General features: G+C 38.3%; 3 protein-coding genes across 4 annotated transcripts; all 3 read left to right on the top strand.

Moving 5' to 3' along the window:
• Window positions 1-1,735: 1,735 nt before the first annotated feature.
• Window positions 1,736-5,403, top strand: mpc1 (mitochondrial pyruvate carrier 1). The gene is made up of 5 exons (XM_044347100.1): window positions 1,736-1,933; window positions 3,067-3,070; window positions 3,419-3,515; window positions 4,031-4,163; window positions 4,434-5,403. The coding sequence occupies exons 1-5, from the start codon at window positions 1,863-1,865 to the stop codon at window positions 4,456-4,458; spliced, it is 330 nt and encodes a 109-aa protein (XP_044203035.1). The 5' UTR covers window positions 1,736-1,862; the 3' UTR covers window positions 4,459-5,403.
• Window positions 5,404-7,322: 1,919 nt separating this feature from the next.
• LOC122979536 (kinesin family binding protein) lies at window positions 7,323-14,367 on the top strand. The gene is made up of 13 exons (XM_044347057.1): window positions 7,323-7,811; window positions 8,219-8,317; window positions 8,981-9,054; window positions 9,274-9,332; window positions 9,574-9,698; window positions 9,837-9,930; window positions 10,407-10,519; window positions 10,789-10,938; window positions 11,285-11,359; window positions 11,609-11,771; window positions 11,903-12,077; window positions 12,165-12,350; window positions 12,529-14,367. The coding sequence occupies exons 1-13, from the start codon at window positions 7,356-7,358 to the stop codon at window positions 12,665-12,667; spliced, it is 1,908 nt and encodes a 635-aa protein (XP_044202992.1). The 5' UTR covers window positions 7,323-7,355; the 3' UTR covers window positions 12,668-14,367.
• A 5,020-nt stretch (window positions 14,368-19,387) lies between these two features.
• Window positions 19,388-26,984, top strand: srgn (serglycin). 2 transcript variants are annotated; one of them, XM_044347045.1, is made up of 4 exons: window positions 19,388-19,604; window positions 21,705-21,846; window positions 25,711-25,988; window positions 26,138-26,984. In XM_044347045.1, the coding sequence occupies exons 1-4, from the start codon at window positions 19,550-19,552 to the stop codon at window positions 26,215-26,217; spliced, it is 555 nt and encodes a 184-aa protein (XP_044202980.1). In that variant the 5' UTR covers window positions 19,388-19,549; the 3' UTR covers window positions 26,218-26,984. The 2 variants fall into 2 exon arrangements, with proteins under 2 accessions (XP_044202980.1, XP_044202973.1); XM_044347038.1 differs by having other exon boundaries at window positions 19,389-19,604; window positions 25,711-25,985; window positions 26,123-26,984.
• The last annotated feature ends 717 nt before the right edge of the window (window positions 26,985-27,701 follow it).

The raw sequence follows: 27,701 nt of genomic DNA, 5'->3' as shown, positions 1-27,701 counted from the left end.
AATATAATATAATATAATATAATATAATATAATATAATATAATATAATATAATATAATATAATATAATATAATTGGGATAGCTGGTATGGGTTGCTTTGTCTATTTTGTCTATTTTATGTACTGTAAGGTACAAATGAAGGGTTTAAAATGTTTTTTAGTGGATTTCAATCTTGGTTCCTGTCGACATGTATGATACTATGATGCTGTCTTTGTGGTCAACACTTGTCACACCAAACTATGTGCATGTTTCATACCATGGCCATATAAAAATGATTGTTTATGTTTGGTTGTCAGATGTCTGCCTCAAACCTATCATGATCATTAAAGGAGTGATGTTAATTTTTGGGGTTTCCGTCCAATGTGTTCCTGTGAGGGCAGGAGCTTCACATTGTGAATGAGTTCAGTTATCTTGGGGTCACATTGAACTCCACATTAACCTTTAAAAGTCATGTGAAAAAGGTTTCAAACAATAGTAAACTTCTTTCACACATAGATTACTGTTTTACTAACTGGTCACTTATTTAACAACACTTAAACCAATAAAATTACTCTTCAAGGAAGCCATAAAAATTCTTGATAAAAAAACACACTCTCTTCCCATTATTGTAACATCCTGGAAAAATATCATTTATTGAGTTTTGAGAACTTTATTTATTTATTTTTTTTTTTAAATATGCTTGTGTTATGTATATGGCTTTGCATGGGCTTGTCCCACCTCCTTTACATGAATTCATTAAACAGAGGGCTGACATTTGCAATAGCACCAGGGCCACCACTAGAGGGGACTGTGTGGTGCCATATAAACACACCATATCGGGACAAACTGCGCTGTCAGTTAAAGGAAGTGAATGTTGAAATGCCCTACCACCTGCAAGAGGGGAGTGCCCCACATATCCCACCTTTAAGACTCATCTCAAACAAAGTAAACCAGAACTGTGAAGCACTTTTTATATTGTGCTATTGCCTCATCTACCTCAGCTAACAATTTGCAATATTTGTGATGCATGGATGGACTCAATATACTTCTCTGGCTTGTGCAAAGTTTGCACTATGTTTTGCCATGTTCTTGTATGGCTGTTGTATCGCTTTGTATTGCTATAGGATTGATATTCAGATTCTTTTATTTGTTTTTAAAGCTCTGAATGGTTTGGCAGTCAGTCCATATTCTACATCCAGACCCCTCAGATCCTCTGATCAGTTACACCTCTCATTTTCTAGTCAAAACCAAAAGATGATCGAGCTTTTTCCATCGCTGCTCGCAGACTGCGGAACGGTTTGCACCCCTCACCGTCAGAACTTGTATCACAACTTTTAAATCCCAGCTAAAGACCGACCTTTATAGAATCACTTTTAAGTCCCCTTAATTTTTTTTATAGCATATTAACATTGTTAATTGTGTCTATTACAATTTACGTATTTATTTTATTTTGTTTTGTTTTAATTCTTCAACTGTATTTTTACATTTCTCTGTAAAGCACTATAGTCAGCTCCTGTTCTTTTTAAGTGTGCTCTCCTATGAATAAATTCGACCTGACTTTGAAAATGAAGAAAGCTCTGTTGTTCGCATCCCAGCACCTCTCGTAGTTCATCTTGGCCACCTTTTCTTCACGGCCGTTGTTTTACAGCCTCAATCTTATCTAGTCAATTGTTCCTACACTGGTCATCTTCGATCCCAATAATGGGTTTTGCAAACAGACGGCCGTCTGAGATCGCGCCGCCTATTTGCGACAGTGTCGTAAAGCTCAAATGTTGTGGTTGGAAATTCGTCCTCTGAGTAGAGCTTTCAGCCTGTCGCCCTTCAGCAGTGACAGAATACTCTTGTCGTCCAAAAACAGACACCACACCAGTCCAGCGTTAAACCATGGCGGGGACGGTTGCAAGGAAAGCTGTAGACTACCTGAAGAGCAAAGAATTCAGGGATTATTTGACGAGGTGTGTGTCAGAAACGGCTACATTTTCTATTAGCAAGCATGCTAATGTAACCAGCTAGTTGGATGTCGAGTATAGGTTACAGCTAAAGTTAGCTAATGTTTAACAGCCAGCTGAGTTTGTCTGTTAAGTCTACGTTTTAATCAGATGCCATGAACATTTTGAGCATCACTTTGTGTTACATTGGCATCGTTTTTTACATGTGTAAACTTTCAAGGACGACGGGCTTTTGTGTGTGTGTAGGATAGTTAACAGCAGATTGTTATTGTTTTACATTTTCTAACCTAACTTACAGAGGAGAAATATTGTCATTTGCTGTAGAGTCAAACTCAAGTGGGTTGTAGCTTGTGAGAGGCTAATAAGGTCGCAGGGAAACACCTAACTTACTTAGCCTGCAGTAAAAGGATTGAATATTTGTGTTGGGAGGTGTAGCCAATGTAAAATCTGGATTCAGAGTTAAAGGCAAGTGAGAACTATTATTACTTCTTGACATGTTGTCAAGACGTTAGTTAATCTGTACATGTTGTCCTGGTTGTGTGTGCACACTTGCAACAGATTAGCTATATGCCTGAAATGTAGACTGAAGGTTAAAGAGTGATATAGTGATGCAAGAGACCATCTTTGTTTACTTTGTCATAGACAAAAATGGTTATCTCTTGGTAATTTTTTGTTACCTCTAGGAGATACAGTACAAAGTCAAACAAACGCCCTCTAGATTTGTTTGAGGCACACGTTATGATGGCTTTAACACCATCTCTGTGCTCTTTCAGGAATCTTAACAACAAAACTCTTCCTTTGCTGGTGTATTTTGTCTTATTTTAGCAAATACAGAAATGGCTCTAAGTTGACTAAAGTTTACTCTTAAGTGTAATTAAATATTTCACTCTAGGGGCTGAAATGTTATCATGCTCATTATAAGCTAATTTAATGATGTGAAGACAAAGCAAACTGAGTTACCCACTGTGAATCCGGGCTTCATTAATTGTACCAGTTCTGGCAGAAACAAACCTGTGACCTATTTGATGTGGTAGTCGCCCTTGTGTGACCTAGCTAGTGTCAGTATGACTTATGTGTATTTGTGTTCTTTTCTCTTCTATGTGACCCTGGAAATAAAAAAACAAAACATAATCCAACAGCACGGTGAGTCCTTATCTGATCTATCTGTCAGTATGTCTGTTTCTATACCTGTGTTCCTCCTTGTTTGTGATTCCCTGCTGTTTTTTTTCCCTGACTATCTTTCTGTGAGACTATGGTTATTTGTGCTGTATAGTTGTAGCTATTAATTTAACATACAAAATGTGTGTTGGTGTATATTTTTAAATCTTTACTATCATGTTCTTGAACCTATGTATTTTTTACATCAGTACTTCTTATAATGGGATTCAGATTTTGCAGGTTTTACTCTTGTATAGTTGTGTTCTACTGTACAACCGGTGCAAGATAAATGTCTAAACTGTATTTTGTCACTTTTTTTGTGTGTGTGTACAGCATTTCTGGGGTCCCGTAGCAAACTGGGGTCTTCCTATAGCCGCCATCACAGACATGAAGAAGAGTCCTGAGATTATCAGTGGCAGGATGACCTTCGGTAAGACACACAGACGCATATGCTGATAAACCCAGATGTAGGCTACACGCAATACCCCCCATCCTTTTCTAGTTTATCTTGTTAGGGTACAGGTTGTAATTTACACTCTCAGTCTCAAGGTTAAAGAGAAACAAGAGATACTCTAAAGTAAACTACAACTGCAGTTCTTTAAATATTTCCTCTGACTGTCTGCTTTCTAGGTCACATTCTGAATAAGAGAGCTTTAACTTTGGCCTCAAATGGGCCTTGAAGGAACAGAAAACCTGCCAGAAGAGTTTGAGTAACTTATCTGATGTATTAGGCATATACAGCTGTGGAGACGGGAATTCATTTCTGTGTTGGAATTGTGATTTGCTTAAAATCTATAAGGTTTAGATGCTTAATATCCTGTATGACTAAATGACATGTTTATCATTCATGTTTTATTAGTACGAGAAAGTGTCCACCAGTAAATGTTTTATAAGAAGACAGTCCTGTAATAAACTTTCGCCTGTGTGCTTGCTCCCTCCTCTCAGCTCTGACCTGTTATTCGCTGCTCTTCATGCGGTTCGCCTACAAGGTGCAACCACGCAACTGGCTACTGTTTGCTTGCCATGCTACCAACGAGACGGCACAGCTAATCCAGGGATGTCGTCTCATCAAATACAAGTAAGACATATTATAGTCTGTGTTTTCATTTTATATTTTATACGTCCAGATTAAGTATTTTGGCACTGTTACTATTGACTGATAAAAAGTTCATCAGTGACTTAACTGAAGAATTATGAGGAAGCGCAATGCTGTAAGATACATAGAGATTAACATGATAAGGAGATCTAGGATTAGACCTAGGTTGAAGAAAGCTGGAGTAATCTTTTATATTTAGATCCTGTAATAAAAAGAATGACATGCACTCTGACTGTTTCTGTATCATTTCAGCATGGAGAAGAAGACGGTGTCTTAGTGGCAAAGTGAAGCACATGCAGAACCTTCACCATGCTGCTAGGAGAAAGCCACCTAAACCTGGACATCAAAACTTGTGCATCTAAACTTCTTCTTTAATCATTGACACCGTGGCACTTAGACCATTTTTTAACCCGATGTTATCAAGATTTATCATCCTCCGTGAAGTTTTAGACACTTTTTACTACACATACAGAAAAAAAACAGACGGTTTCTTCCAAGAATTAAGGTCAACTGCTGTGATTTATTTTTACACTTTGTGCAACATTCAACATGTCACACAAACACAATGTGGGTGGATGTACACTCAGCTAACCAGCCTGACAGTTGCATATTAGATCCAGTGTCTGTTTCACATGTTCAAACTAGGCTGATCATTATTCATTCATTAAACATTTAATTTTGGTTCAGTATCATTAATATTTTTATTACTGTCTCACGTTCTTAGTAATTGAAATATTAATGATATATTAGAGAGTACTAAGCCTGAGGTCAGTTTGTGAAAATATGTCCAAAGTGTAGCAGAGTATCACTGGTTAACAGAGTTAACACACACAGTGCTAAACTGTCTGTCTGTTGTGCCCTGGAGAAAGGTATTACACTGGTGAAAGAATATAGAGTGTGTTTGAGAATCTAATTTGGAATTGATTTATTTCAGTAATAACAAATCATTATTTTAACAAATGTTTAAATTGTAAAAATTGAATACAAAGTCTTTTATGTTGTGAAGCTGCCCACACTGTAAAGCTGTATAGTTAGGTTGCAAGCTGAGTTATAATCCTGTATGACTGGGTAAGTCTGTGATGACCAAATCATGTATTGTGTGTTATTGCCATGTGTCATTCAAGCTAATTTATTCTCATTATATAACGCACATTCATTTCTCCCTGATCAATGATCTGATCCTTTGGTTTCGTTAGAATAAACTGGCTATAACCAACTTGAACAGAGTTCAGTGAGTGATTTATTTAATTTTTGCTTGAGGTTAGGTTTTGAACCTACAGTTTACATTTGTTTGTTGTTTCTCCCACATCCTGCTCCATGGACATTGTTGAGGATCAGGTGACCTTTTACACATTTTACCATGAAAACATGAAAGAGGACACTGCTCCGTATTTACACTCAACACTCTGCAACCTAATGCCCTTGTTAAATTAACCCTAAACATTAAACACATATTTTCAACAAAGTTAGAAAGTACAAATCAAATTAACTTGAAATGAAGGAAGGGTATTTCATGTTTTATATATAAACTCCAGTTTTTGAGCTTTTAAGAGGAAACAATTGCTGATAACACTTGTTTATTTCACCATCACCTTCTGCACACTTAACATCGACTTCGTCAAAACCAGTGGTGGATGCAGCTCCAGCTCCTTTGCAGTTAAAGTAGTAATATTACAAAGTAGAACTACTCCATTAAGTAATAATCCTGCATTTTGATTTTTACTAAACTAAAAGTGCTAAAAGTATTATCAGCAAATGCACAAAATGACAAATAAGAAATGTTCATTATACGGAATTGACACTTTGAGAATGTTACATATTATTACAGATGTGTTAACTTGGAGAAGCAGCATTTTGATGTTTTAGTTGGATAATTGAATCAATAACAATGCATCATATTTTAAAAACTGATCATATGCTTTGTATGTAAAATCTGAATCTGCAGAGTAAATAATTCTACTGTAGCTATCAAAGATGTAAATTGTAGTGGTCTAAAGGCATAAAGTAGCATAAAATGGAAGTACTCAAAGTACAAGGATCTAAAACTTGTACTTACTGTATGTATAATACTAGTAAGTATTAAATGTACTTCTTCAAGTGGTTCAAGTACTCAAAAAAGTTCAAATTAAGTTTTCTGATGAATGGATGTTGGACTCACTGACTTTCCAAACTGAAACCTTAAATTGTGTAAAAATTGTGAAAATGTATCTTTACCCAAGTACTGGACTTAAGTACAATTTTGAGGTACTTGACTTGTGTATGTCCATTTTATACCACTTTATACTTCTACTCCACTACATTTATCCAGCAGCTATAATTAGTTACCTTGCAGGTGAATTTTTTACATTTAAAAATCATTTAATAATCTTAGAAAAATGCAATACCCTGTTGAAGATGCAAATAGACTTAAAGAGTGTAAAGGGGTGACAGACACCCATAGAATGAAGAGGTTTGACAAAGTATGAAAAGTATGAGACTTGCTTCACTTTGATGTGGAGTACTTGCCTGATAGAGCATTCTTGGACCACATGTCGTACCCAGTAAGGCAGCATGTTCCCAAACCTTTGGAAGTTTGGTCATAGTTTGTTTGTATGTATGTATGTTAAATGTAGGGAGAATGATTGTGGAGACTGTGAGAAAGATCCAGAGTGTCTTCTTTGCAAAGGGAATCATGCAGCAGGGAGGACAACTCCCCGAAGAGAGTAAGGGAGGCAGCAATAATCAGGGTTAGATCTAAGAAAAGACTTAAGTATGAGGAAGTAGGTAAGAATGTTATGATATGAGACCAGAAACCAGTCAGGAAGCATACTGAGTTTTGCTTTTGTAAGGATCAGGTGAAGTTTTTGGCAGTGGTAATTAACTGTACTGCTGTAATAGAAAGAAAATCTGAGAAAACTAACATAATTGTAGATACAGCAAGGAGATTTCTAGGTGTTGTGGGAGATTCTGGAGAAGGTCGGCAGCAGCTATTGAGATAAGCTTTTAGTTTCTCTCAAACACCTAAAAATAGAGCATTTATAGCTGAGTGGGAAATGGGTGGGACGGGGTTATTATTATTTTATTTCGTCAGTGGTTATTTTTAGTATAAATCCAGTAGGTGGCGGTATGCACCTTAAAGTTGTTTTGCTATCTACCAGGAAAGTGAGAGAAGAAGAAGAATAAAGATCAAACAACATGGCGTCCCTAAACAGTGATGAGTGGAAAGCTATCTGCGACAAATTCACCAACGCCCAAAACCTCACAGATGTAGAATCACGAAAAGACCCAGAAACCGACCCCTTTCGCTCCAAGTACAAGGCCAGAGAGCTCCTCAGGGAGATATACTGCTCGCTGAAGAGTTTCGAGGCCGGCGATGGCGAGGAGGACAGCGGCGGAGAGAGCGGCGAGCAGCGGCCGACGGAGGAGCCGGTGGACGGGCAGAGGGACGACTTGTTCGGTCAGGGCTCCAGCGGCGACTCGCCAGCCGGGCTGCGGGCCGCCAAACTCGGGGCGGTGGAGTACTATCTGGGCGTGAACCACGTCGATACAGAGGAGCTGTCAGCCGGCCAGGAGCATCTGATGAACTGCATAAAACTGCTGGAGAGATACAGGGTGTCGTCCGAGAATGTGTCTCTGTTCATCCATGTCAGGGTAACGTTAACGAATATTAAATTATGCTACAAAGCTAACAGCTGTTAGCTTAGCTGTTATGTTTTAGACATACTAGCAGAAGTCTTTTACACATATGCAGTGTGTATACAGTATATCTAAAATTAAGCACAACTAACATCTCTAAACAATCATACCGGTACGATATATGATAGATTATAATTGAGATGCTGCTACCCTAATATAAAAAAACCCCCATCATTAATGCCACTCCTTGAACCATTGTATTGTATTGCTGCTCCAACGCTATAGTCATAAACAGCAGTCAGCAAATCTAGCAAAATAATCAATGAGTAAATGGTTCTTGTTTGCCTTAAATCCATCATCCTGCAGTAGGAGATCACATGATGCTGATCACTTGCTCATGTGTTGGTTGTTTGTGTTATCAGAACCAGTTGGGCATCCTTTGGGCAGGCCGGGATGAGACAGAGACCGCCCAGGGTTTCCTGGAGACAGCAGAGGCCATCTACCAACGATATATGAAGGAGGTAAGGTTGTGTGACTGTTTACTTGATGCTGTTAGTGTGCTGACTGTAGCAGAAGAAAAGCATCAGTGCAACATGAGGAATGTGGACGCATACTGTCGCTTTGACAGTGATAATGTTGCACTGACTGATTTTCTGACTGGTTTATTGTCTCATGACCTTGTTTGACTCCTGGCTGAAAGTAAAGCTGTGTCCAGTCTTACAACCTCAGTGACACACTGAGAGCCCTCTGTGGTGAATAGTAGATTGAGATTTTGCACACTTAATAATAATTGTTATTTTTTGCCATCACGAGCAGATTTAGTGTCACATAACTGTTATACAGAAACCTGTTTTCTCAGGAGCAAAGCCATTTCATCATTGCCTGTTTAGTAATAAGTCATGTACATTTTCTGCATTTTCAGAATTTTTGATAACACATAACAATCACAGTTAACATGGTCAAAGTAAGTGTTAAAAAGTAGCCTAATTTAAGTGCATTAGGTAGCAAAAAGGGAGCTGTAATTGTATTGACACAAACATTCAAAAGACAAGTTGACTGAGAAGTATTGATCTCTGGAAACAGCTGGAGAGAAAATTGCAGGGCCAACATGACTGTATTTGAAAATTGCAGTGGCTGTATCCTCTTTATCTGCAGCCATGGTGGTTGTGTTTTGTTTTTTCCAGGATGGGAGTCCTCCCACTGATATGACAGAGTACTTTTCTACTGAGGAAAAAACACATCAGGAAAGGATCAAAAGGTAACTTACAAGCTCTGACATCCCTAAATGCAAACATGCTCATTTACAGACAAACTGCCTGTTCATATTAATACAATTGTTCCAAAGTTGTCGTGATATTGGTCGTAAATGCAGTCTCTCTTTTCTCTACTTTGATTCTCCACTTCCTTATACTCCTTCCCCTCTTTCTTTCTCCCACTCTTCTTTCTATCCCTCCTGCTTTTCTTCTGTATCTATCAGGTTTGAGTTGGCCTACACCCATACCATGTACTACCTTGCTCAAGTCTATAAAAACCTTGGTGAGTCTGATCTCTGATCTATATACTGACTAACTTATGTAGAGAACTGACAGCGTCACAATCAGTTTGAATCCATTAACAGCCATCCATTTAAATGTATTTCCTCACATCTCCTTAATTGTGAGCTCCTAAATTAGATTCATATTTACCAATAACAATACAAGTAAGCTGAGTGTTGTTGTGATAATATGTTTTTTTTATTTGTTGAAAGTAATAATAACTTAAGTGTTTTGTCTCGCAGGTCAAAATGAGCGTGCTGCCACCTACTGCCACAGCACCCTGCAGAGACAGTTACAGTTAAATCAGTACAGTCCGATGGAGTGGGCTCTGAATGCTGCTACACTATCACAGTATTACATCACTAAGGTAGGACTGAGAGTGATTTAAATTGGTTGAAAACAGTTGGTGTACATTTTGTAAGACCTTTTCTAGGTGTTCACTACTGTGGTCCCAGTGGTTTGTTTTCAGTGCAAGTCAAGAGGTGTGTTTGTGGTTTTTTTTTAGGGGCGATACATGGAGGGCAGACACTGCCTTTCAGCAGCCACCATTATATCAGGTTTGGCAGGAGAAGTTCCTTCTGAGGCCGCAGCACAGGAGAGTGAGTGTTCATCTAAACCTCTGTCAAACTGTGTGTAAAATCCAAAAGATGTGTTTTTCTTCCTCATGTTTTAAAATACAGTAAAACCTTTTTTCTGGTTCAGGATAGGCAGCAGATTGAGTTTCTGAACAGAATTAGCCAGTAATGTAAGAGTTTAACATGGGTGTGAAGATTTGTACTAGTAGACGGTAACATGTATTAACGTAAAGGCTTAGTTTATAATATTTCAAATTGTAATTAAAAACATATAAAAGTGAAAGTATTGGTTTCCTTTTTTTCTGTATTTTGTTGCCCAAATCAGCTACAACCAGTCAAACAGGAGAGAACACAACTGTGTAGCTTCTTATCAGTTATTTTCTCCCTTCCTCCGTCAGACTCCTTGCCTCTCCCTCTTGACTTCATCCACATATATCTCTCATTCCTTTCCTCTCTCCTGGCATATCTTTTCATTTTTTTTCTCCTTCTGTCTGACCCAGGTGAGACAGAGAGCGAGCGTAGGGAACAGCTGAGACAGAAGAGAGCAGAGATTGCCAGATGTTGGATCAAATACTGCCTCAACCTCCTTCAGGATGCTAAGAAACTGCTAGAGGTACTTTTCTTTCTTTGGGGACATGTACTGTACTCAAAGCCAAGTCATGTATCCTTGAACCATAGATAATGCTTAATTCAAACCCAAGAGTTTCAAAAATTGACTCTTTTTGTTATGGCCAATTCATGATGTGCCTGTTTGTTGAACGTAGCGTCTCTGTGTGTGCATCTATGTGAGCTTCTGTTTACTTAGCTTGGATCTACATAATTGTTATATGTGTCTGCCTGTGTGTCTCTTATATGACCGTATATGCTTGTGTTTGTGACCAGGATAACATCGGGGAGCTGGATACTGATCGTCAAGAAGAGTTGAAGAGAGCGAGAAGACTTGAGGAGGAGGAAGAAGAGAAGGGCAGGAAGAGCGCTCTGCTGTTCGGCTCTGAAGACACTTTTGACTTGATCGCGAGCCTGGAAGAGAAGGTCGGTCCTTGTTCAGCGTCTAGTATTACTGCTACTTCTACTAGCAATGCTACTGTTATATTTGTTAGTGTTCCAGATCAGGTTTTACTGCTTCTTATTATCAAAAATGATCATTATCTCATTATTGATAATGCACTATAACAATATCTAATTTTGTCATGTTTTAGTAATAAAACATTTTGATGTGATCGTATCAGTCTATATATCTAAGCAGATTCAATTGAGGACAAATCTAACAGTACACAAAGAATTAAGCTTACTTTGTCATCAGGGGGCGCCATTCTGCAAATAAATACTCAGCCCGCCATAGTAAATGTGGTCACACCGTCTGCTTTCTGATACCCAGGTGAGCTGTTTGTTCCCGCTGGACTTCACGGAGGCCAGAGCTGTGTTTCTGGTGGGACAGAATTATGTCACACAGGTATGCACAACACACACGCACACACAAACTGCTTTGAACAGATATCATCATCATCATCATCATAGACACAGTAAACAAGTTAACTGTCTCATTCAAACCGAGACAACATTGAAAGAGTCCTTTTATGGCCAAACACTTGATCTAATCATTGAACTTTTATAGAAAACAGTTTTTTTGTCCACTTGTCACTCTCTGTGTGTATCTAATCTTTGTGTGTGTCTACGCCTCTCTATTCTTTCATCCGCTCAGGCTAAGGAGTACTTTCAGATGGACGGCTATGTGACGGACCACATAGAAATCTTGCAGGATCACAGCTCTCTGTTTAGGGCTCTGGCTTTCTTTGAAGAGGATCTGGAGCGACGCTGCAAAATGCACAAACGACGGGTTGACATGCTGGAGCCAATCTGCAATGGTACTGTGCAAACTTTGCTCTTGAGTTGCAATTATGTTCTTCTTTTTCGGAAAGTTTTGTCTCCTTGAATATATTTATAAGATATAGTACAGTAGAAATAACAAGCTGTCACTGTGTTTGTTTCTCTGTAGACTTGAATGCCCAGTACTACCTAATGATCCGCAGACAGTTGATGTTTGAGTTGGCTGAGACCTACAATGAAATGATGGACCAGAAACTGACACTGGCCAACAGACAAGCCGATTCACAGCCTCTAGATAACCACAGTATTAAGAAATTCAACCATCTCTGCTCTGCCTCTGCCAAGTGAGTGTATATTTATGTGTGGAGGACGCACGTGTGTCTCTGTGCATTTTACATTTACTCAGTAATTTATAATCATCTCTTCTCCAGGTACTTCCAGATGTTTCTAGACTCTCTGCGTTCTCCGGAGGGGAAGTTACCGGAGCACCTGGAAGAGGAGGTGCTTAGACCGGCTCTGGTGGCCCGCTTCAGAGTAGCCCGACTGTACAGCAAGCTGATCTGCTCTTTACCCTCTGCACAGCTGGACAACCTCAACAAGGCTCTGGAAAACTACAAGTATGACGATACATTTGTTTATTTATGATGATACATTCAAACACATTTTGAGTGGCAAAGTGAAAGACTATAGAATGACAACAAGTACAAGGAAAGAATTGTTGAGAGCTATTAAAATAAATAGGAGTACTGTGTTTAATGTGTTGACCATCACTTTCATCCTCCACCTGTTGTCTAGATACGTGGTGCACTATTGTGAAGGCCACCCCGAGGCGGCAGCCACCGTGGAGACGGAGCTGGAGTTGAGTAAAGAGATGGTTGGCCTACTCCCTCTCAAAATAAACCGCCTTAAAGCAAGAATGGCGGCGAACAACTGAAGGACGCCACTGTTCGCTGACTGGTTGTGGGTTGTCCAACCAAATCAGCCAGTCTCGTCTGAATTAACCACCTAATGATCAATGGACACTACTGTACCAACAATTAGAGAAACCAGATGGTAGATTTACTGACTTTCTCTTGCTTATTTGAATTCATCATTGCCTCTTGTTTGTGCTGCTTTCACAACACTTCTGGACATATTACAGACTGTACATATGTGCTTTCATCTGTGTAGTAAAATGTGTTGACAATTTACTTTAATTCAGACAGCACAGAAAATTGATTCACTTCAAAACTACAGTTGTATGAAAAAGTGTGGGCTCCTCTTGACAAATAACATATTTTTTGGATTTTTTAAATTGAAAAGATATGATGCAGCCTCTCTAAGATATGGAACATAAAACATGCATAGTTACTTTTTATGTCATAAATGGAACAAAAAAAACAATCCTTTTTTCAGCTTCAGTGCAACTCTCACAGAACAGCTGCAGTCTTTCTAAGTTTATCACTGAAATTTCAGCAAAGTGCTCGCAGAAAAAAAAAAAAAGCTGCTTGGACTGTGAGTCCCTATTGCACCGTAATGGCAGATATGTACATAATAGATTTCTATTATATATTGTTTTGTGTTTCCAGTGTCCTCTGTGACTCTGGTCTAATTCATACTTTGTATCTTTTATTGTTAATCATATTGGTTTTCATTTAATGTTGCCTTATTTTCTGTTTAGCACATCAGCACTTTGTGTCTGATGGTTAAAACAAATATAAAAGCCTACTGTGAGAAGGATTGGTTTCACCGTGGCGTAAAGAGACAGAGAGAAGTTCAGATGCTGATGCTGTTACTCTACAGCTAAACTAAAACTTGTGTAAAACTGTTGTATTCTGTTAAAGACATGTGTGGAACATCACAGTGAGTTTGTCAAACATACTACAAGTAATTACAACCTCGTCGACGATTGACACGACATAATCTGCATGATGCCGGCTTCATCCACTTGAAACTGTATATCTGTATATAAACCAACGAAGTGATACACACTTAAAATACCAATGTGTTCTTTTTACTTGCAATGAGAAGTTGTGTGTAAAATCAGTCTTTTCAGTGATAGGTCTCCAAATAACAGAAGTACTGAGGTATTTTAATGACTGTGGGTCCCTGAGTAAAAGGCTAAAACTATCTCAGTTTGGGGCCCAGATGAGTTTAAGAACCTTTAATTTCCCAGACTATTAAATTTGTATTGTCTAAAACTGTGTCTGCTATAAACAAAATAATGTCTTAAACTGACTGACTATGTGTTGATGTGCTATAAAAGTTACAGTACATCTCAACTCTTGTCAAGTATGTCTTTAAAATGTACTTCCTCCACAGTTGTGACATTGCAAGGCTTCTTATCCTGTATGTGTCCCATGTTATATCAGCAGTGTTACGTACTATTTCCTACATTGTGTAGCAGAGTTAAATCTTTTTTTCCCCCATATTTCAAATTGATAGTAAAAAGTCCAAGGCAACTGCTGGGTTAAAGTTAATTGTAAGATGAAGCATTTGCAGCAGAGTTCAATATAGGAACTGATGCATGACTAATATTCAGCTAACCATGAGACCATGCAACATTGAACTACTCTATACTGCTTCCTGTCTGAGGGTAGTAAGGTTTGTGGTGAAGCTTTACTACTGCACGATAAACAAATCTACAGACCTGATCTGAGTTGATGCTGTGTTTCTTTAAAGAGTAACTACACTGAATCATTTTTTTCATGCTGTACACATAATCACGTAGGCTCATGTTGGTTCTCCTGCTTCTATTCATTGCCAGACAAATTCACATTTGACTCTAACGGCGATGCTGTCTGTGGCCCACCAGCATATGTACTTTTATCTAAAGCTCAGAAATTTTAATATCAACAGCTTTTTTATGAAAATGTTTTATTCTTGTTTTATTGAGTCTGTTTTAACCTTTTCTTTTATCTGCTGGTTTGGGTCACTTACCCTGAAAAACAGGAATAGGTTGGAAGGTATTATAAGAATGTGCAGTAAAATCACTGGCAAGAATCTTAACGAACTCTTCCTGTCGTACAAAGTCAGAGCCACAAAGAAAGCCCGGTCAGTCCTGGCTGACTGTAGTCACACCCTGTTCAATGAGTACAAGTTGCTTCTATGTGGTCGCAGATATATTCTGCCTAGATGCAGGACTAATAGACTTAAAAACTCATTTGCTGCTACCACTGGCTTTCTGAACAGTATTATGTAATTCTTTGTCTTTTTTGTGTAATTTTTTTGAGTGTAAGTCGGTGTGTGTTGTTGATTGTATTTATTTACTGCTGGCTGTGCAACAAATTGCTCCTTGGGGATAACAAAGATTACCTTGACCTTGACATTTGTCTCTGCTTAGATTTTGAAATTCAGTTCAGCTGAATGATAATTGTGACAAAATAGGAAAGACTCCAAGGTCAATTTTGTATATTTGCCTGAAGTTTTTATGTTTTGACAAGTCAGAATGTCTGCTGTTAAATGGTCTGTTGACTTGCAATGGGTGAAGTGGCAGTTCAAGTCTCAGTTGGACCCATCCTGCCGCTTCCTCTTCCATTCTTTTGGCTTCCTCAACCCCCGAAAGTGGCGGGCACTTTTCCAGGTTGAAATATTTGGGAACTTCTCCACAGACACTTCAGCCTCCTCAGGGGATAAGCTTCCAGCTTGGCAGAGCTCAAGGTTGAGTGAGATCTGTGTTGCCATCATTTGACAGAACGCCTCCTGCTTAGCACTTAGGTTCTAGATCAGATGCAGGTCCTCTTTCACTCGGTTCGCATAAGACTTGATTTCCATCTCAAGCCTACGCTGAAGGAACTCAGCAGTCAGTGTCAAACAGTTTGGCTGACCTCCTGGTGTGAAAACCTGATCTTCTCCAGTTCTTGTTTAAGAAGCATGCTTTTCTCCCTCTCCAGCTGCAGTTCAGCCATAAACTTCTCTTGGCCGATTATGCGCCACTTTCAACTCCTCATAATCAGTGGAAAAAACAATACCAAGCTCAAGCTCTACTCAAAAGAAACACAAATTGCAAATGCAGTTATCACAAACAATTTGAAACCCAGAACACATTCAAAATGCACACAATCCTCTTCATCACCGAGACAGAGTATATGCCCTGTGAGTTCAGAGTGAAAACAAATAGGCAACCCAAATAATCATCATGCAAGATGGTCTTCTAAAGAAACTAAAATTAGCTTTCTCCCACTCAGTCTAGCCCAAACTAAAAGGGAGAAAAGTCTGAGGGCCTCTGGAGGACTGGTGGAGAATGGCAGCTAGGGACACGGAGTCTGACTGCAAACAGACCCATAACAATTGGATCTGAGCCCTCATATAACAGTCCCTCATCTACTGCATGTTCTTTGGCTCTTAGAAGCAAGTATCAAACTTATGCTGTTTTCTAAAGAGCATGCATATATATCAATATCTCAAAAATCAATATCTGTTTTCTCGTGTTTTTGATTTTTTAATTAGCAAATGTTTGAACTTCCCTCTTTTGTTAAACCAAAAAAAACTGATTAGATTAGCTAATATGGTTATCAGTCACTGCTCCACTTCCCCTTCATAGCCGTCTTCTGTAGAGCCCAGATATATTTGTTTTCATTTGCCCTGCTGCAGACATGGTGAAACAATCCTATTGTTTTTTAATATATGTTAACGACTGTGTGTGTGTTTTCTGTGTTTCTGCATGTGTGTGTCTGAGAGTGTGAAAATAGAGCTATCTCTGCTGCCATAAACTCTGATTACTCAGACAATAGTCTTGAATCCCACATAATGTGACGGGGGTGAGAATAGAAACCAAGCTGACTGTAATAGCTGACTTTTTATAGGTGTAATAACACACTGGCTGCTGCAGGAAAACACATATATATCAAACATATATCAGATTAAGTGATTGTACAGGAATTATAGTGTTTTTTTAACGGCTTGTGGGGGAGAGAATAGGAGCAGCAAATTGATGATGTGTGTCAGTTGGTTTATGTATCTCCTAAGTGTGTCACTCACAATATGTATTTGTGTGCGTGTTCGTTAGTGTGGTGATGAGGATGGGCAGACTAGTGTGTCATTTCCTGAGGGAAAATGATAGCAACTGATGTAACCACTTCCTGTGGCATCATACCGATATGTCAGCTAAAACAAACTTCTTTCCTGCTCTGGGTCGTCTTCTCTTCTCGCCTAAAACTCAGATGAGAAAAAGGGGGCAGAAAAGACGCAGAGACGTAACAGAAAAATAAAAGTAAGAAGAACACGTCAGTCAAAGAGAGGAATGCAGTATTCAGTCCACGAGCCACCTCTATCTCTGTTGTACAAGAACTCGACAAATATTTGACAGAGCGCTGACAGTAACACACACACACACAGAGGTCAGTGGGTCAGACTGCTCAAGTATATTGAAGAAGAGGCCTTCCAAACATCATAAAAACTTTGTTATACACACTGTTGTAATGTGTGTGTGTGTGTGTGTGTGTGTGTGTATGGGTCCCAGAGATGTTCTTTACCACCACAGCCATCTGGCCCTGTTGTTTACAGGGCCAGAATTGTGGAAAACAAGAAAAATGAGCTTTAGGATGGATGAGGGTGATGTTGGGGCCCTCCGGTGCTGTAAAATGACTCCATTCTATCTCCTCTGACCTTTTAAGTTATTTGAAATTGCCTCAAGAGCAAAAATAACTAACTAAATAAATAAAAATGGTTTCTTCTATTGCACTCAGATGCATCCTGTTGAATATGTCTGTCTGTCTGTATTTGTTGTTGTATGTTTCCCCTTTCCTTGTCACGTCTTGTCAGTCGCTTGCCTTGCATTTTCAATAAAAGATGAAACATTTTAAATAAATGAATAAATAAAAAAAAACAGACACATAACTATCCATTTTCAGTCTGATCAACACATGTCTCTGATCATTACATGTCATACCACTGCATGACTGAGCCTATGGTTTATGTCATAAACTAAACAGGCCTCAAGCTAATTGAGAACACTGTTTGATGTTTTAAATAACTTTGGCCAAATCTAAAAAATAAAAAAAGTCCAACATTCCAACATTGCAGATGTTTTTTGGTGCTCACTTTGAAGGTTTTTTGTTTTTTATTTAAAAAAAGAGAAAAAAAAGGAGATCCAAAAATCTGATGAAGCTGGGAAGGGACAGAGTGTACTTGTTCAATCAATGCCTGTGTCTGTGCAAAATATTAATCTAATTTCCACAACACCTACATTAGAAATTCTGGATGCCTGCATTTTTTTTCTTTTTAATTTTTTAAAAACTGACAGAAAAGGGGAAGTTGACCTCCCCGGATCCATCATTTATTCTTGCGTAGAAACACATACACATTGCATCACATGCTTGCGACATAAAATTCCTTACTGTTTCATTCGTATTTAGAGCTTCTGACGGCTCCAGCTTCCTGCAACTTCTGAGTCACCATCAATGGCATTAATCCAGTAAATACTCCTCATCTGCCTGAGGCCCTGTAACATACCAACTGTTGATGCTTGAAATGTCTTAACTTGTGTTTACCAGACTTACATCGCAGGAAAAAACACACACAGATACACACAGATGTGGAAGCAGTTTTGAGATCTTTTAGCTTTAAGTAGAGGTGATAATAACCACAGTGTAAAAATGCTCCATTATAATTAAGAATCAGGGGCAAAATGTATGATTTTTTAAGTATTCTTAGTACATAGAATGACCTGATTCACAGTGATATTTATCATCTATATATTTTTGGATTATTATTACTTATGCATCAATAATCAATATTTTAATGTTTTCAAGCTAATTTTGTTTACTTTAAATGATGTCAGGTTGTTTAATCTCCAATAATGGATGATATTTTATTAGCTGATCATATGTCAAATACAGCTGTCAAATAAATATTGAGTAAATGAGTGAAAAAGTACAAATTTTCCCTTTTTAAATGTGACATGGTGGAAGTGTAAAGTAGAAGAAAATGTAAAATACTCAAGTAAAGTGCAGAGAATGGATTTACTTACATTCATCTAATGACAAGCTCAAGTGTGTACATACTGTAAACCTGCAGATCATATGGAGACACATTAAAGACACAATGAAAAAGAGGTGCAGACACACAAAAGCATGCGGTAAAGTACAACGTAAGCACACAACATAAACACACACAGTGAGGTCACTCAGTAGTAATGTGTTACACAGGTGTCTCAGGAGGCTCCCAGTACGTCCCCACCTTATAATGGCTTTTCCTTGTGTTAACTAACGTGATACTGTTGATGCTGATACGTCTCTGTTTCAGCCAACAATCTCTGTTTAGCTCTGGGAAACTTTAAAGCGCAAATTTATGATTTCTTAACCCACAACTAAAGGAAAGTTAAAGGGGTGAAACACCACAATCTCTCCCACTCACTCACACCCACAAGGAAAACACTGAATAGCTGTTTCAATAAACCTAAGAGAGGTAAAAAAAAAAACAAAAAAACAACTGAATTCATCTTGTGAGAAAGAAACTCTTCAAAGATGTTATTATCTCAATACTAAACGCGGCCAATTAGGACAAATTGTCGCTTCCTCTCAGTCATTTTAGTATCAGAACACGCAGATTGAATCTTGGCTGATATCTTCAGCTATTTCCTCAAAGTGCTCAGTTACGCAAACCTGATATCTGATATTTGAGGTAGTTAATACAAAAGTTTCCGCTGAGGATGTTCAGCAACTTTTTTTTTAACCAAGAAGACTTCAGGAAACCGTGACGCACTAAGAGGGCTGAGCTCTTGCTGTTAAGGGGAGTTTGGCTCGTCTGAAGCGATTTACACTTATTCTTAAGCGCGTAAGGAAAGCAGTGTCTTTATTTTTTCTCGTTGTTGTGTTAAAGAAAGAAAAAGCTGAGGATGAAATTGATCCTGTTCTTCGTTATCTCCTGCCTCGCCTTACATAACGGGATGGGTAAGTCGGTAGTTTATTTCTGATAAAATCTACTTTCTTTTGAAGTTCTTGTTACCGACGTACAGTAGAGACTTTACCTGGACAGACAGTTGAAACTAGTAGAAACATCCAGACAGCTTAAGTGCCTCTGGGGAACATATTTACAATAACAGAGCAAAGAGTGGCCCAAACTGGGGATTGATAAATAAAGTTATAACAACTGTTCATCTTCACTGGTTTTTGACTGTCAGCATAAAGTGATTACTGGAACTGTGACTCATTTGTTAACGTCAGGTTTCTGTGCCCTCATTTCTGATGGTAAATCTCCCCACCTCCACAGCAGACTGACCATATAGCTTTATAGGCTAATAATAATAATAATAATAATAATAATAATAACACACAACTCTGTTTCTGAGGATAACTTCTTGTAGTGAAGAGCAACACTCTTGTAGAGTAAAAGATGTGAGGTTCCCTCTCATATTAAAGAGTGGAGGCATTTCAGTTTGAACATTTTGTACATGTGATGTAAGGCAGTGGTTCTCAAACCTTTTCACGTCAAGGATCCCTAAAGTGACACAAATTAGACCACAGATCGCTATTTAATAAGGTTTTGTCCAAGGCAGGGTCCTCCATCTGATGAGATTTTTGGTTTTAGATGTTTTATTACAGAAAGCGTATGAAACCCATGACTAAAGTAGTCATACATTATGTCATTGTGGTACTTGGGAGGAAAAGTGAAAATACCCTGGGCTGAGAACTACTAATGTAAGGGAACTTTTTCGACTCTCGCCATGACACAAGTCGTCTATGGATACAAAGAGGAAGAGGCTGGGGAAATACGACCAAAATAAAAATAACATTTCGGTTTATTCTGATTTTTATTATTAAACCTATAAACCACATATTTATTATCCCCCAGTGTGCCTAATATTGTTTGTATCTCACTGTTTACATTTTATTATCATTCGTTTAAGGGATAGACTGATTTCAAAGACATGATAAAAGTCTGTTGTGCTGGTTAATCTCTTCTTCTAACTGTTAAAATTAATGTTCATACTGATGCTCTTATTACAGCCTTTCAACCAATTATTAGATTAACGGGCCTAAATAAGAACATCGGCTTTATTCAGTAGAATGAGGATTAAAAGTGAAATGAAAAATGATGCCTTACTTTGTTGTGAGTGTCACATAACACACACATGCCCAAAAGCCATACAGGCACTTGACACCAAACATAACATCAACAGATAATCATCACTTCATATTAGGCATGACACTGCCTTTTTACTGACCGACTTCCTTCATTTAAAAGGAAGCCACACGTCTAAGAACACCCGTATTTCCTGTGAAATAGTTCTGATATTAAAACAAATGTGAGATAAAGTAGATGGTGCTTGATTATCTTTGGCAGTTGTATTAGTGTGATGCAGAAATGTCGCGCCACTTTTGTTTTTTTTAAAAAAACATTTCAAAATGCTTTATTATTATTAAAGATTTTTTCCAATTTTAAAAGTTTCAAGCAATGCCAACAGCCTGGACAAAACAGAAAATAGGGTTTTTAGCAAAGCACTTGTGTGAATTTTGTTTGATGCAACATTCATAAATCCACCACAGATTGCCCAACATCAGTCATCAAACAGTCAAGATGTCACGATGATTAACATGAACTTCGTGTTCCAGATACGGCTAATGCCGTCGGTGTTATCTTACTTGCTGTGGCAAGGAAACATCTGATGGTTGTTTTTCGTAACATCAATCTGCAGATATTGGTGGAAAATAACAGTTAATTATTTTGCCATCAGATAAGCTCTGTATGAATGTGCTGCTATGTGTTGAGACGACTGTGATGCTGTTATTTCCTAGTCTAACACATCACTGAGGAGAATAAACAGCTCTGAAGCCCATTAGGCCAACCGTCAAATTACACTGTGGCAGAATAACGTTGTAATCTCTTGAAACACTCCAAACATGGAGCTTGTAAATGCTTATTATCACACTAAAATGATCCACGAGTCACCACACTTTGCCCACAAATATGCTGACTGAGTGAAGGTTGCATAAAATGCTGCATGAAATAAACCATAAACTGAACAGTAACGACACTCTTTCGCTCTACAGGAGCACCCGCAACTGCTGTGTATAAGTTTGTGAGATGTAACCCTGATGGCGACCAGGCGAACTGTGTGACTCACCAAAGTCCAGAGATGGCATGGACTTCTGACCTGCCAGCCAAACTGCCTGCTTCAGCTACACAGTATCTGTAAGTATTCATGTGCTGTGTTGTTTGTGTGCATCATCGTGAAAGTGTAAGAGCATGGGATTTGACGGTTTTGTTGCTAAATCTGAGGCGAGAGTGCCTAGGTAGCAGTGAGTTCACTTCGATGTTAAATGAGTCTGGAAAAACAACACAACTATCTCAAGACACACTGTTGTCAGATGAATGCAGACGTTAAATATAGAAATACTGGATCTTACTTTGGTTAACAAATGGCCAACACAAATGTCACCGTGTGTCTCTGTGTGTGCACTCATGTGTTGTGTGTGTGTGTGTGTGTTTGTGAGTAAGTGTGAGGTAGGTGGCCAAGAAAAGCCAAAATAGAGGACAACATGGAGCGAAAAAAGAAAGTGAAAAGGAACAACAGAGAGAGAGAGCAGGAACGTTAGAGCTAGAATAAGACAGACTTTAAGAGTTTATTTTTCATTGTCACAAAGTAAAGAGGAAGGAGCACAGGGAATTTAAGGTGGCAGATAGTTTTATATCTAACATTTTTTGTATGGTATCATGTGAAAATGTACAGTAGGAAAGTCTAAACTCACAAATGTATTGTATTTAATGAGCTGTAAAGAGTGAAATGACATGAAAACATATTGACACACATTGTGTTTGTGGTGAAGAGACCCAGTTTAAAGTGTTCTCTGGAAGTACACTTGAATGTCTTGCAGTCTCCAATAAAGAAGAAGTTGCAGCATCTTGTTGAAATAGTTAACTAAGAAAGACAGGATGTACTCATAATGTTGTAAGGGATTCAAACCTTCAAACACATTGCATTAATTGCTTTTGAGTTTCATATTTTCTGCACTTTTTCCATTCTATACTGTGCATATATGCAGTGCTACTTTTGAAATTCATCTCTCAAATGTCCTGTTGGCCCAGCAGTACATGTAATGATGCCATCTATAGTTTTACTCTGACCAGAATCAATCTGTATGTCATCATGTCTTCTATTGCTAATTAATTTAAATGCTAAATTAATAAAACAATTATATTATTAGTTTATATCTAAATGTACAATATGTGGTTGGCTTGTAGGGTTGGGAATTTGTGCTGTTAATTTCCCTGTGCCCAATGCATGCTGGGATAGGCTAAACACCTTAGCTACCTTGAGTAGGAATAAGTTAGCAAATCAACAGGTTTCTCCTAGAAATTAAAAATTTGTAGATTGTACCAGCCAGCAGTGAGCCACATTTCGTTTGAGGGCTTCATTTGTCATGGCAAGTTTTTGTATCAACCTTAAAAATAAATAAAGAATATTTCACCTAGCAGAGCACCTCCCTATTTCAGTGCAACTGTAAGATAATCAAGTTCCATATCAAATTATTCACCAAAAGTTAATACATCATAAATCATTTACTCACTAACATCTTGTTTCACATCACAAGAGATGCACATATGTCCATGCCAAAAACAAACAAACAAAAAAACCAAAACAAATTCTTTCCACTTTTAGGCCTTTCAGCTGATTATCACAATGACAGTTTGTTCCTTTGAATCGATTTCTGTAAAGCAAATGGCAGAACGGGTATGTCAAACTGGAAATAAGCTCTCTTGTGCTCCCATGTTGCAAAATTGGACCAAATTTATAGATTTGACTTAATATCTTGTGGCATGCAAAACCCATGCAGAGGTTACACCATCTGTCTTAAAAAGGACATTTTCACACCCCACACCCCCTTTGGCCTCTGCTGTGAAAAGTTAATTACTTTTTGTTTCCCTATGAGCTACTCATAGGCCCAACCATCTCTTTTGGTAGAAGTACGAATTGTGAAGGAATTACATTGTAAATAGTTTGAGCTTAAAAGGAATTCAAACCATCGCTTTTATTTAGACTCCGGATCCAGATTGTTCCATTTAGTTTAACTCTTACTCCAAAACTGTCACTCGTCTGGAAATAATGAGACACTAAAGAACTGCATGTGTGTGCGTTTCTGTGCACATATGGTGTGTATATAATTCTTTTCAATGCTTGTGACTGCTGAGAAAGCCTGTATCACAGTCTTGGTCTTAGCCCTCAGTTTCCTCTTTAGAGTTCCTCTTAACTGACATTGATCCTATCAGTTAAAGACCACACATTTAAAAAAGGAAACTTAAAAAAAAAGAATACCACAAATCATATTTTTGCCAGCTGTAATCCATCTAAGGCAATGTTGAAATCACACAGTTTGTTCTGAATGGGTTTAATGGGCTGTTGCAGATGTACACTGCACATAAAATAAACATGTAAACTCTAAACAGAGACAGACAGAAAACACCAAATGGGTTACAGTGAGATTTGCTTCAGCATCAATGAACCAAAGCACATGTTCTCACTGTTTTACTTCTCTGAGCTACTAGCATCAAATGATTTTACCTGGTTTGATCAATAAAACTGGTGAAAAGTCCATCTGAAAACTGCAAATACACGATTATGAAGCATTTGATAAACAATCCTGTAAATGATCTGTGATTTAAGGGCAGATAGACACAAAGGAAAGGAGTGTAGAGGAGTTTGTTAGCAAGTGGAAAGTTGTTGAGGACAGACTGAGTAAAAAACTTTAAGATTATTCTCATGGAATGTTTGTGCTGTCAGCAAAACTCTTATCTGACCTCCTACATCATTCGCTTAAAAACAAGACAGCCTGAGCAGCAGCCTCCCTTTTTGCAGCTCGCCTTGAGCAGGAAGCCAGAGGGAAGTGTTGAGAGGAAGTGCGCCGTGACGCCTGGTGGGCCGCTGTTTCTGGTCTATTGTTTAGCGTCTGAGTATGTGCCATGATGGTCTGATCCTCTGGTTTGAGAAGTAACAGGGATGTAAAAGGGATACAGTAACCGTAAAAACTGTAATATCTTACCTGGACTGGATTAGTACCATTAATAATTTAGGTGTAAGAGCTGACTTCAAGAAAGGAAAGCTGTTTCAAGCTTTTGGTTTTACTTTAAAACCATCACCAAGAAGGAGGTTATGAGGTTGAGAGTATTTTGTGTTGATATGTAAACTATTTATTAGCTTACAAATCTTATACACCTGTTCCTGTTGATGATTTCAAAGCTCCTCTGTTATTCTACTCTTGCTTATCTTAACTGTATAGCTTCAACAAAAGTAGTATCCTTAATATGAAAAAAACATGAAAGAAGCAACACCCATCAACCTTCAACCCTTAAAGGGGACATATCATGCTTTTTGTGGATCTTCTGTTATTTATACACTGCTATAATGTTGGATGTCTATGTTAAACACCGTCAATAGTCCAAAACTTGTGGTGAACATATGTTAAAATGCTCCCTGAAAGTCAAAAGGCTTTTGTCAAAAGAGCAGGCTTCAGCCCCGGCCTCTATTTCCTCCTTGTGATGACATCAGAGTGTTCACACATGCCCACAAATAGCATCCTACTACTATTGTTTGTTTCCGTAACCTCCCGAGCCTATTAACCAATCAGAACTGAGTGGGCTCATCTGGAGTGTGGGGCCTTAAAGAGAAACACCCTGTTTCAGACAGAGGCTGAACTGAGGGGATGTATTAAGAGCCAGTATAAGATAAATAAGGAGTTTGAACAGTAAATCATGCAGAAATATACAAGTAGAGCCCCAGAATATAAAGATATAGACCTGGAAATGTGCATAATATTCTTCTTGAAAGCTGAAATCTGTTCTAGCTACAGCATGGATGAAGGGGTGTCTAGTGTCAAGTTTGTGAAGTTTTTTGTCACTTTGTTGTTGTTTCTTTGTGCACTTAAAATGTCATCGACAAGAAGGTGATGTTAACGTGAATATATTGTAGTGATAAAGTGAGACAACCTTGTCAAAACAACAGCTCTGATCAGATGAACCAGATCAACATTTCTTAATGTTTGATTCTCATTGTGATTCCAGAGAGGCAGAGCCAGTGGAGGATGAGAGTCCACTCTGGGAGGAGGAAGATGAGGAAGATGAGGAAGTGGAGGAAGAGGAGGAAGAGGAGGAAGAGGAGGAAGAGGAGGAATCACAGATGACCAGTGAAGACAGGGAGTCACCTGTGGTGCCTGAGGAAGGCTCTGGCATTTATGAAGGCTCTGGAGCTGAAGATTCATTCGCAACAAACCTGGCCTCAATGGCTGAGACCGGCTCTGGAGAGTCCTGGACATGGGAAGACACAGAGCCATTCAGTGGTGATTCTTTTTTTTAACTTTTTGGACAAAGGTCTTAAATGCATGGATGCGATAGTTTTGTACTTCCTCTTTCATGCCTAGACCCTCCTTCTTTCTGTTCCACATAACCTGATCTGTCTTTGTTGTCCTGCTTGTAGGTGAACGAGCAGATACAAGGAGTATGACGCGTCTGCTTGATGAGGCAAAACCAGCAGAGCACGAGATGAAAGAAGACCACCTTCTGCAGCCGTAGACTCTACTCCCATATGCATGCACACACACAGACACACATACAATTATAGCATCTATTTTACTTCTATCCTCTCAATCCAAATAGTAAAACAAATATTGCATCATTACCCAGTGGTGGATAAATTTGGTTGCTGAGAGATCGACAAGGGCCAAATATATGTATTTTATATTCTCAGTGTTATTGATGAGAATTATTCTCTTCAGGAACAAAAGAACAACAATGTACATTTAGCTAAAAGAATGGTCTGCTTTAATGAGACACACTGTATACACACTTTAAGTTTTCAGTGATCTGCATTTGCGCTTTCTTGTGGAAAAGAAGTGTGAGTTGGGATATGCTTTTATAATTTTGATATATGCTTTTAAATAATTGTAACACCGGTGCAATATTGGATGTCGACTTTGTCCACGCATTGCTCACTCTGTGCAGCTGAGGTTCCAACCATATTTTTTTGGAGCCCATAAGGCTTGTGTTCCTTTAAAACACACAAAAACTGGACTTATTTATATTATTTGATCCCTTTGTCTCAAATGTTGTGACACTTAACACTTACCCAGTAGGTTTATGCAACCTATTTTGGGAACTTCTGGTCTGCTAGATGGAGCAAGAGAATCTTGCACACAAAAACCCCTCAGGAAGAGATTCACGCAATCTTAACCACTGTGAGCTGAAACATTTTCAATATATGTATCATGCACATGCATGCATTTCGAGCATTGTCTAATTTGCATTTGAAATACTTCTATCAATAAAGGATTTATAATTCAGTATTCAGTTCTGTTTTCAGTTCCTTTTATTGTAACTCCTCTGTAACTTGTCTCTTTTTCATCTCCTCAGTCAGTTGGTTAGTTTGTGGATCTCAGGTTTGGATTGACAGGTTTTAATGTTTTGATCCTCATCTGCTCGAGCCCTCAATTTTATGCATTCTAACAACGTGAAAGACTATCTTTATGCTTTATGGCTGTATACTTTTCTACTTCTTTTCTTCTTACAACTTTTAAACTAAATTGATATAAAGAGAATATGTATGTAATGCAGCAGGCTACTAATCATAAATACTTAATTAGGCAGTTGTGTATATTATACAATAATGATAAATTATATGATACATATGATGTTGTCCTTTAGGACAACAGCAGCACAAAGTAATACAATCACATTACAATAGATATTATTAAAGTTCTTGATTTTAAACAAATTTTCACAAACAACAATACAAAAGGGAAGGTCAGTGAAAAGCCCAGAGGTTATTTTAAACAGCATGACTAAACAGTTCTCTAATTTAAGTTAGACGTTGACTCATAAATCTGCAGGCAATATTATTGGCCAATACTGGCTTATCACAGATCTATTGGTATTGGCATATATGTCGACAATAAATCGCAATACAGAGATGCCAAAAATATGTGTAAAGGATAGGTTCACAGTTTTCAAGTCAGTCTTAAAACAACAGTCAGGAGCCCAAATGAACATGAACACTCAGG

This window comes from Thunnus albacares, chromosome 1, assembly GCF_914725855.1.
Source record: "Thunnus albacares chromosome 1, fThuAlb1.1, whole genome shotgun sequence".
Taxonomy (NCBI): Eukaryota; Metazoa; Chordata; class Actinopteri; order Scombriformes; family Scombridae; genus Thunnus; species Thunnus albacares.
The sequence above is the reverse complement of the archived record's forward strand: the minus strand, read 5'-3'. Positions and strand labels throughout refer to the sequence as shown.